The 11,575-nt window shown below is 36.7% G+C and overlaps 1 protein-coding gene across 1 annotated transcript in view; it reads left to right on the plus strand.

Moving 5' to 3' along the window:
* Window positions 1-11,575, plus strand: part of tnnt2e (troponin T2e, cardiac) — a 15,295-nt gene continuing 3,720 nt past the window's right edge. The window contains exons 1-15 of the mRNA XM_034863638.1: window positions 1-230; window positions 3,129-3,183; window positions 3,303-3,310; window positions 3,411-3,434; window positions 4,488-4,535; window positions 5,267-5,284; window positions 5,592-5,606; window positions 6,456-6,477; window positions 6,584-6,644; window positions 6,858-6,974; window positions 7,076-7,153; window positions 7,796-7,909; window positions 8,082-8,194; window positions 8,403-8,493; window positions 9,088-9,128. Coding sequence (XP_034719529.1) covers window positions 3,179-3,183; window positions 3,303-3,310; window positions 3,411-3,434; window positions 4,488-4,535; window positions 5,267-5,284; window positions 5,592-5,606; window positions 6,456-6,477; window positions 6,584-6,644; window positions 6,858-6,974; window positions 7,076-7,153; window positions 7,796-7,909; window positions 8,082-8,194; window positions 8,403-8,493; window positions 9,088-9,128 — 755 coding nt within the window. The 5' untranslated portion in view covers window positions 1-230; window positions 3,129-3,178. The remainder of the gene's footprint in view (window positions 231-3,128; window positions 3,184-3,302; window positions 3,311-3,410; window positions 3,435-4,487; window positions 4,536-5,266; window positions 5,285-5,591; window positions 5,607-6,455; window positions 6,478-6,583; window positions 6,645-6,857; window positions 6,975-7,075; window positions 7,154-7,795; window positions 7,910-8,081; window positions 8,195-8,402; window positions 8,494-9,087; window positions 9,129-11,575) is intronic.

Below are 11,575 nucleotides of genomic sequence, written 5' to 3' on the forward strand. Positions count from 1 at the left end.
CACTTTAAGGCAGCATTCCTCTCCAGGTGTAACTCATCTTCTGCCTCCAACAATAGAACTGACGACCCTAACCAGTCACAGAAAAGATATGTGAGCATGTGACGGGCAGGGCCGAATCAAGTGTGCTTTTTGGTTGGGGTAGGATGATTGAACTTGTCTTTGTCTAGATCTAAAAGGATCATATCTGAATTTGTTGCTAATCCCATCTCTTCCTCAGGATTATACAAGAGGTAAGATCTAAGCATGACCTCTGGGTGCATGGCAGCAAAAAGGTCAATTAAATGTTGCGTTGTATTTGAGTTGCCACTCAAGTACAGTTCATATTTTGGAGTTTTTAATCAAGCCTAAAAATGTACAGGGAATTCTGGTGACTGAAATAAATAAACCTCCTCAGCACGATCTCTCAGCTAGCTGTTACTCATACAAAGTCATGAATGTTGAATTAAATAGGCTCAGATGTTGCCCAAGTGGACTCTTGAAGCTTTTATGATGGCTTTTCTTTGATGTGTTCTGATCTGAGCAGTGCACAAGCTGGTGAAGAAGGTGCTAAGCTCGCCCCTGAGACTGCTGTGTTGGTACAGCAGCATGCTGTGGGCTTTGACTTAATGCTGCCTAATGCCGAAACCAGCACCCTCAACATTCCTGCCTCTGTCAGGCTTGTGTTATTTCACAGTTCCAGCCAGACGGGGACTGACCGCATGCATTTACGAAAAAAACGAGTTTAAAACCACAGCCCTTGCAACCCTTATACACTGTGAATTCTTTCTGGGTTTCCAGTCAGTGCTTTTCTTCAACCATATGGTATTCTTCCATTTCTTTCCCCATACTTTCTCCTCTTCACATTTCTCTTTCCTCATCATTTTGACGTCCGCTGCTCAATCTAATGACAAAAGTAAAAGCCACACAGGGACTATAGGCACCACAATGTTTGAATTTGAGTATATATGTATGTAACATAATTTAAACAGAAGCATGACTTTGGACAGTAACCACATACAGTGAAAGTGTAAATATATTTAATGCAGAGATTGAATGTGCAGCTGGCCCTTTGAAATGACTGTGGGGGGGAGAAGAGAACAGCATCATAGCCAGGCAGGAGGGAAGGTGGATTTGGGATGTTCTCTTCGTCCCAAGATCACCCATTTAACGTGTATGTTTTATCAAAATGTTATATAAAAATAAATCTGGAAGAAACTTGTTTGAATGAGTAGTAATGTTTAAAAAGCAAGAAGACAGACTCCTGAGACCTACGCATTGTGAAATGTTCCCTGACCAGCAGCTGACGACAGAAATAGCCCATCTGAATATGGGTCCCAGCTTATTGATTTACTGTGAGTACGGTCAGCTGAGCCAAACCCATTGTCTGGAGGAGTAGCTCCACACCTGTTCGAAAGCACACTTTTTATTAGTCTTAAAAATAGACCCTCACGCTCCCCAACTGTTGCCGAGTGACACCGGTTTTTATGATCTTGTGATTTATAAGCTCATGGTAAAATCGGCATCCAAGTGTTGTTCTAACATGTAATTGATACAATATATTTATAGGGGATACCAAAGCCTGTAACTTTTCTGTTACTTTAACCTTTATCCCAAACAACCTAACGTTGCTTTTTATAGTTAAGGAGGCTACTTAAAAAAAAAAAAAAAAAAAATGAAGATCAGGAGTTATGATGGGGAAGATCCTGTAAGAAATGCATATGAACCTACTTGTGAGAAGCAGATTAAAGGAATGGTTTGACATTTTGGAAAATTTGCTTATTTGCTCTCTTGCACAGAGTTTGATGAGAAGATTAAAGGCACTCTTGTGACTGTCTGTCCCAATGTGAAGGTATAATCAGGAATACGTGGTTAGTTTAGCAAAAACATTAACAACAGGCAGAAACAGCTAACGAGGATCTGTCCAAAGGTAACAAAAAACAGCAACTCTGAAGCTCACTAAATAACATGTTATGGCTTCTTTGTTTAATCTCAACAAATCAACATTCTAAAATGACATGTTTTACATGTTTTAAAGGGATGTTTTACAGGGTTTATGTGCTGGACTATTTCTTAGGAACAGGGACTTCCTGCCAATTTCCCACAATATTGAAAATGGTCCGAAACAGAGCAGATATCCTTATTTTTAGTCTAGAGTAGGGATCAAACTCCAAAAACAAGGGTTCCTACATTTCACATAAGGCAAGGTTCTTTTATTAGACATCATCAGGGTTCTTTTTTTCGACTTTAGAAACCTCCTGCAGAGCCAAAAAGGACCTTTTACAATTATTTTCAAAGGTTGAGTAGGACTCCTTATGACAGTATTTGACAGTTTCATGTGTAAAATTGATGGTATGGCCCTTTTATCGAGATGAGGGTTTTGAAATTGCAATCAGAATTGTTTCGCATTTGAAAGAGTAATGGGCATTGAATACATGAATAACAAATAAAATCACACTTGTTTTGATGGACATTTCTCGTGGCGTACCCCTTCTAAGCCTTTCAAGCACCTGGAAAATTGTTGATGAGTGTACATATCTGAGCCAATATGATATGCATAGCTTCAGATGTCCCTGAAGGACTCGTGCTGGTGGTTTCAGTGCTGTTAAGACTCCAGTCGGCTGCCTGCAGCCTTGATCATTGCCAAGAGGAAATGGTTGAGGATTAGGCCTGGAGCTGTTTAAAGCCCTGCGCCTCTGCTTTCAGTGCCCATGGTGGAATCCTTTCAAATTCTACAATTGCTCCAATCTCTCAGAATGTAGCCAAGGTTTCTTTTCTACTTTTTTGAAGTAGGTTTTGGTTTGGTTGTTTGTACGCATGACAAAAGCATTGAAAGGAAAAGAAAATAAGAGATGCAAACCATCTGTCCGCAAGAAATCTCAAGGGCTTGTTAAAACATTAGACTCAATAAGACAAAAAAGGAAAATATCAAGACAACACAAATCAGAGCAAGAAAAACATGTATAACCAACCCTTATTATATTGAGCCCAAGACAATTAAGTCTGATGTGTCTGTGTCAGTTTGACAGCTGCATTAAAACTCCTTTGTCTCAAAACAAGGAAATCCATTTAAAACGCATTTTATCGTCTGTGTGGTGAAACAAAATGGTGATTCATGATGTGTTGATACATTGTCTACTTTCCTCTTTGAGGCAGGTAATTGGAATCCGAGACGTCTCAAGAAGAAACAGTAGTGAAGGAGATGTTGTGAGTACCTTTTTTATTGCATTTTAGTAGCGTCTTTAAAGTTAAATCAACAGACAGATCTGAGGTGATTTTGAGCGATTGCTCCAAAAGTTCACATCTTCCGTTCTTCTTTTTTTCAGTGAGGAAGGCAAGTAAGGGTTCAAGAGCATTCGCTGTGTTTTTGAAAGCTAAATGTCACCTTCAAGCTTCTGTTGCTTGACGTAGCTGACCTTATTATGTCTGTGCAGAAGAAGAAACGCAGCAAGAGGAAGGTAAAGGCCCCTGCATGGCTTCATGTGTGTATCGTCATATGTGTGTTTCCTTTGTGTCTGCCTTCTCCTGTCGGTGGTAGTCTGTTTTCTTTTTCTTATTGGTACAATATAACAAGAGTAAAACAATCCGAATTTACAGACATTGAGACAGGACAGTGAAGGTGTGGGAGGGTAATTTTATTGAGTTAACTGTAAGATACATTATGTTGTGAAGGTGTACGTGAATGGAGGTTTGGTGAGGATTGTTTATTTCCTTTTTGATGTTTATGTGAGCACCATCTACCAAGACAAATTCCTTGTAATTGTTACTGTGCAATTAATCCTTTTCAGATACTGGTTTACCTATAGACCTCTCAGATAGCTTCACTAAATAACTGTTCATGATTTAATAAGGTAACACTTTGCACAAAAAAAAACTAAGATTACATTCCAAAAAATCAATACAAAATTTCATCATCTGCTAACCCTCAGATTTATTGCGCAACATTTAGCTGATAAGACTTTAATTAAATAGGATTTTGACTTTTACTACTGATGTATTCGTACTTTTACTTAAGCAAAGGATCGGATTACTTCTTACACCACCATATTGGCAAAGACTAAAGATAATTGAAATGACAGAGGAAACAAAATGATGTCCGTTCCTGTTATGTGTTTAGATTTTTGCTTTGATTTCTGAAATGTTACAACCAGGCTGTGGCTGTGGGCCGAGATGACTTTAGCTTTGGTCAGAATGTCAGCGATCAGCATTAGTTTCAGTTCATCCCGAGAGATAATATCACAGTGCTCAGAGTTTGACCAAATCCCAGCCTCAAGCTGTTTACCTCCGTCTCGTTGATCCACTAATCTTGTTCACTCAGTCATGGAGGTGCCGAAGGAAGGTTTGAATGACTTATTTGTGTCCGTAAATATGTTTTCTTTTCCTTCACACTTTTGGCACGTCATTGTAGTGTCCTGTTTGTGTGTGGTACCATTTTTAGTCATGTCATTTGTAGTCATGTCATGTTTTTTGCCCAAAAATAACATCTGCCTTCAATAATTCTTGTTATATAGATGTGGAAGTTAAGGTTGAAGTGGAAAAACCTCCACCTGACATAGAAGGTAATTCTCCTCTTTGAACAAACGAATACTATTGTGTGTGCCATTATGATTCCCTCGCAGTTCTTACAGAGCACAGTATGTTCACATAGAAGAAAAGATAAGATTGAATGTTTCACTTGATATTATAATAGTTGTTTCCGTAGTAATCAGTACTCCTCCTAGCATGGCGTGTGCCATCATAAATACATATATACATAGTTTATATTAATAACACACCGACTTGGTATAACTCCTTTGCTTTCAACCTGCACCTTGCAGTAAATTTTCTTTTCACTCATTTACTTCTGCACTATTAATTTACCTATATCAATAGCAGTAGTTTTTGTTTACTAATCACTGATATGTTCAGCAGCCAAGGAGCCGCTTGCTGAGTTAGTAATTGATAAATTCATTCCAAAATGAATTTGGGAAAAAATGTGCCATCTACTCAGACAAAATAATTGTTTGCATGCAAGTAAAACTGAGCGCTGGTTTTTGAGATCGTACCTGTTTACATATATTTACTGACAGAATATTTACTGACAGAATATTGAAATTTTTTGAGTTTTAACAGCTGAAACTTCAGTTGATGTAAATTAAGACGTTTCATTTTGTACTGCATGCCTTGCTTATTTTATCAGTGCAAAGAAAGGTTATCATGTAAATGTTTCAGCATTTCCCCGGACAATTGTAAACGTTGTTTGACAATGTGACACATCTAATTGAATTTTCATCATATCACTCCACCTTAGAACCTGCTAAGGCAGAAGGTAAGTAGCTTTTTTTACTTTTATGTTCTATTCTAATATAATATGCAATATCCATTTTTCAATGGCTTAAGTGTTCGATGGTCCAGCGGCAACAAATATTTTGCATACATAGATGAGTCAAGCCAATTTTGTTTTAAATCATGACATCTCTTATGGTCTTTAACTTCAGTGTATTTTGGCTGAATCATTGGGTAGCTCATTGTGACTAAGCCATGTCATGAATATTTATTGATTAACTATTCTCCATTTCTTGCATTGATGACAATCACCGCCACTTATCAACTGCCTGTTAAACTTACTTTCCCAGAGCCTGCAGAAGAAGGTAAGGCAAAGTCTCTGTTTAAACTTGCATGCATGGTGTGACTATATAACACTATATCATTCTGGTTTGTGCATCCCCGCATGGTTAACAGTCATTTAGCTGGGGCAAGGAGACCTTAGTTCTGAGATAAATGTGGGAAATAGTAATAGTAACTTTCAATCCTTTCAATTCCCTGTTACGGATGGATTCATATGTGGTGTAATACTTTCCTTTCTCAATATTTATTCTGATAACACACTTTTGCAAAGAATATGCTTCAATTGTCTGAACGTAAAGTTAAGCATTCATGGCATGACACCCTTGAGTACTTGCAACAACCCAGAATTAATGCACATTAAGTATATTAAGTAGTAAGGCATTTGACTTTCTATTTCTACGTCAGACAGGCAAGAAAGTTTTTCATGTCAAAATATATAAAGTACATATCTTAGCTGAGTGATATAATATTTCCAAATAATAAATTAAACATATTGCTGCTAGCTGATGTACAACATGCCTCTATGTCCCTATGTCCAGATGTCTGGACAACAGCACTGTACAACACAGGATTCAGACAGTTCATAATTTTTTGTAACAAAAGGGATTATTGCCTTTTTGGTATCAACAGAATTTAGAAAGATTTATTGTTCTATTACTTTTGTTTGAGTGTGTGTTGAGTACGTGAACGCTGCCATTCCATCTACTGATCAAACTTTGACATGTCAATTGTACATTTTAAACTACAAATATATTGATCCTTTTAAGATTCACATTTTAGTTTGAAAAACTAAAGGTATAAATTAAATAATTCATAACTTCTCATATCAATGAGTTTGATTGTAACTGATGATCCTTTCTTTATTATAATAGATGACTCCAAACCCAAACCAAAGTAAGTATGTTGTCGTGTAATTTTTAATCTGTATATTGAACATCAACCAACCAGTGGTTAACTTGTCACTTAAAGTTCTTATTCTAAACCAGATATGTTATTTTAGGGCATTTGTTCCAACTATAGCTGTGCCGAAGATACCCGATGGGGAGAAAGTTGACTTTGATGTAAGTAATTAATTCAAAATACTAACACAATTACTTGAAATAACTTGTCTGTGAAGGTGTTCGCGTTTTGTCTGTACACTGGATGTTTGAGGTTGTCGAGAATTTAGACTTGTTTGACAGTAGTTTAGGGTCAATATTGTGCTGAATGAAAATGCAGCCACTGAAGGTCCTCATAAGTATGTTAATACAAGCAAGGTGTGTCTTTAACTGCAGGACATCCACAGGAAGCGCCAGGAGAAGGATCTGACCGAGCTGACATCTCTGATTGAGGCCCACTTCATTCAGAGGAAGAAGGACGAGGAGGAGCTCATTGCTCTTGTTAACAGGATCGTAAGTCTTTCAGGAAAACGTGCCAGATCAGGAGAATTGCACCACCCGGCAAACAATTACAGTGTGTGTTTTTGTGTGTCTGTGTCGGCATGGATGAGCAGGAGAAGCGTCGCGCTGAGAGGGCGGAACAGCAGAGGATCCGTTCTGAGCAGGAGAAGGAGAGGCAGGCTCGTCTTATTGTGAGTCTGCTCATCACATCTGTTTCAGGACATGACCCCACATGTAACAATTAAAGAAGGTCCAGTAACAAATAACTGACTGACTGTAGTTTCACCTTGCTTCCTTAATGCAATTAAGATGTCAGGTATGTGTTTATCCCGCTTGGAATCTTCCCTGATGATTACAAATTATTAAGAGAGCCAACAGAGAGACAATTGTCATTTCTGCTTTGACATATAAAAATACTAGCCCATGGTGCTTTACTGTATGATTGTCCTTGGTGCATTTTACTGATGTCATATACACAATTGCCAGCTCAGATAACATAGATTTTTATCAGCTTGAAGTCTCAGCCTTTGGGGGACTAATTTCCTCATGTCATCTCTGGCAAATAATTCAGCACACTTTTCTTTAAATCTGATATAATAAACATTTTTATAATAAAAATGTATCAAATGATGTAATTTGAGTGGAGTAGCTCATAGTCATGTACCTAGAGAGAATTACCAACCAACTCTGCGTCTCCCATCAGCTCTACTGATCCGCATTTTAGCTCATAGTTTTGTTTATCTTCAACTTCATCATCACCATTACGTTCTATTGTCACTATTGTGTGTGTATGTGTTTCTTTCTCCTGTAATCATCATGTGCAATCTGAACAGGAAGAAAAGGAGAGGAGGGAGCTGGAGGATGCGCGTAAGAAGCAGGATGATGACGCCAAGAAGAAGAAGGCTCTGACAAACATCACTCAGCAGTATGGTGGTGTCCAACAGAGGGTCAGTCACCACACACTGATACACAGGAAAACTGTTTCTCAGAGTTTATGACATGTAAACAACCATCGCGAAGATAAATGAAAGAAGACACTGTTGTATTACGACACACTTTGTGGCCTTTTTGATATTTTCTTTCTTGTATTCTTTCAACACTTTGATTTGGATTATCCAGCAAGAAGGAAAGAAGGGAGCGAAAAAGCAGACGGAGAGAGAGAAGAAAAAGAAGATCCTGGCTGACAGAAGGAAGCCTCTCAACATCGACCACCTCACGGAGGACAAAGTGAGGTAAGGGTACTATGTTTTCACTAGCAGTCACTGTTCACAGTTCTGTAGACAGGCTAATATCCACATCTTCATCCTGATGCAGGAGATTTTTTTGTTGACAAACTACCATCTACTTACCATTCTAGGTATCATTTATAGAGTTTTACAATTTTTTTTGTGGCCTTTTAGTATTCTGTTTTTGAAATAATCCTGTTTTTTGCTAAAAAAGGGAGAAGTCCAATGAGTTGTGGCAGTGGCTGTTGACGCTGGAGACTGAGAAGTTTGACCTCACCGAGAGACTGAAGAGACAGAAATATGATGTAAGTGCTTTGCCTCAATGTACTTACATTATTACCTCAATGAAATTGATCTGGTTAAAAAAAAAAAGTAACATTTATAAAGGATTACTTTGACATTTTGGGAACTAAGCTTATTTGTTTTTTTGATGAGAGTTAGGTGCAAAGCAGTAAAAACTGGAAACCGGTAGCTTGACTCTGTCCAACAAAACATAACATGTTAACTACTAATTGGTGAGCTTTTAAAGGTGCTGGTTGGCAGATTTTCTTACTTTTGTTTATTGCTAAACCCCCCCCCACCCGACTGCTGGGCCCAGCTACGTATTTAACATTGACATGAGAGGGGATAACTCTTCTTTTCAAATTCTAGGTTGTTTAAATCCTATGTTGTGGCTTTAAAGCCACAGACTACCTACATCATATCTACTACTTAACCTGATTTGTATATGCTATGTTAATTTAGAGCATGGGATAACATGATAATGACAAACACTGCAAATTGATGGTACATAGCCTAGAGCCCTGAAAAAGGCACAGAATATGAAAGCTGAATAGGTATGTATTATGCAAGGCTGTCCTGAGGGCACCTATCTAAAATGAATGTGGCTTGACTTTCAGATGAATGTACTCCAGTCCCGAATCAATGAGCAGCAAAAGTTGTGAGTAACTGTTAATGAGGAGTGGGAACCTCTTGGTTGTTGTGTGTTTTTGCTGTCAGTGTGTTGAAGGGCCTAAACCAGCTCCTCGGCTATTGCAGCAGGAACAAAGCTGGGCGACTACAACACAAACAGTAGGTGAAACTAACCGTGTGTGTTGATGGTGAAGCCTGCAATGAACTGCCATGTGGTTGTTTAAAAGAAGTCCCAAAATGTCAAGAATTCTATTACTGCAACTAGTCAGTTTTACTTAAATGATCAGCTCAGTCGGACGACTAGAGATGAGTCTCCATCTGTAGAAGAAATTCTTGCACTGTTGAGTTCTTCTTTAGGGCAGCATGGTCCATGGTGGTTGGTTCAGCTGGTGTAGGCCTGTCTCTGCTGTTGCTCCTGCGCTTAGTCAGTCCCCCATGTTTATCCCACCAGTGACCAACCAGCTCCTGGCTCACATTCAGAACCAGGAAAGGTAAGTAGTAGCCACTTTGAACCCCACTCTCAGCCTTTTTTGGCACTGAGAGTAATGGAGAAAAATGGCTTTTTATCACTTTTTCCAACAATCTATACAATAATATTTTACCACTTTTTTGACATACTATACTAAGGCTTTTTTTTTTCACTTATTTTGACATTCTATACACTTGCGTTTTTATAATTTTTTTCCACGTAACATATGGCTTTTTTGATCACTTTTTTGGACATACTATACTATTGCGATTTTTTGCTTTTTTGACATGCTATGCTACGACTTTTTTCATTATACTATACTATGGCTTATTACTATACTTACTATTATGTCTTTTTTTATTACTATACCATGACTATTTTCATACATTTTTATGACATACTATGACTTTTAAACATTTTTTGTCAACATACTTATGGCTTATTTTGACATGTGGCTTTTTATCACATTTTCAACATACTATGGCTTTTTTCCTCCCTTTTATCAAGCTAATATAATATGGCTTATTTCCACATACTATGACTTTTTACCACTTCTTTGACATACTGTACTATGGTTTAAATTGACATAATATACTATGGCTTTTTTCAACATACTATGGCTTTTTCATTACTTTTTTGACCTATTATAATATGGGTTCTTTTTCAAAATACTATACTATGGCTAATTTCGACACACCCTATAATAGCTTTTTCTAGAACTTTTTTGACATACTATAACTTCTTTTGAACATACAATAGTGTGACTTTTTTATCACTTTTTCGACATACTATACTATGGCTTTTTTCAACATACTATGCTATGGCTTCTTTAGACGTACTATACTATGGCATTTTTAATCACTTTTTTTGACAAACTATACTAAAGCTTTTTTATCACTTATTTTGACATACTATACTATGGCTATTTTTGAAATACTATACTATGGCTTTTTTATCCCTTTTTTCAACATACTATACTATGGCTTTTTTATCACTTATTTTGACATACTATTCTATGGCTTATTTATCCCTTTTTTCAACATACTATACTATGGCTTTTTTTGACATACTATACTATGGTGTTTTTAATCACTTTTTTCAACATACTATACTATGGCTATTTTATCAGTTTTTTTGACATACTATACTATGGCTTTTTTCGACATATTATACTATTGTGTTTTTAATCACGTTTTTTGCCATACTATACTATGGCTTTTTTATCCCATTTTTTTAACATACTATACTATGGCTTTTTTATCAGTTTTTTTCGACATACTATACTATGGCTTTTTTATCACTTTTTTTCAACAAACCATACTATGGCGTTTTTCGACATGGCGTTTTTAATCACTTTTTTCAACATACTATAATATGGCTTTTTTCAAGATACTATACTGTGGCTTTTTTTTCAATTTTTTCGACATACTATTCTGTGGCGTTTTTCGACATACTATACTATGGCTTTTTTGGACATACTATACTATGGTGTTTTTACTCACTTTTTTCGACAAACTATACTATTGTGTTTTTAATCACTTTTTTCAACATACTATACTATGGCTTTTTTTGACATACTATAGTATGGCGTTTTTATCACTTTTTTTCGACATACTATGGCTTTTTTATCACTTTTTTTGACATACTATACTATGGTGTTTTTAATCACTTTTTTCAACATACTATTCTGTGGCTTTTTTCGATATACTATACTATGGCTGTTATATCACTGTTTTCAACATACTATACTATGGCTTTTTCATCACTTTTTTGACATACTATTCTGTGGCAATTTTCAACATACTATACTATGGCTTTTTTGGAAATACTATACTATGGTGTTTTTAATCACTCTTTTCAACATACTATGCTATGGTGTTTTTAATCACTTTTTTGGACATACTATACTATGGCTTTTTTATCCCTTTTTTCAACATACTATACTATGGCTTTTTTTGGACATACTATACTATGGTGTTTTTAATCACTTTTTTCGACATACTATA

Source organism: Etheostoma cragini, chromosome 23 (assembly GCF_013103735.1).
Source record: "Etheostoma cragini isolate CJK2018 chromosome 23, CSU_Ecrag_1.0, whole genome shotgun sequence".
Lineage (NCBI taxonomy): Eukaryota > Metazoa > Chordata > Actinopteri > Perciformes > Percidae > Etheostoma > Etheostoma cragini.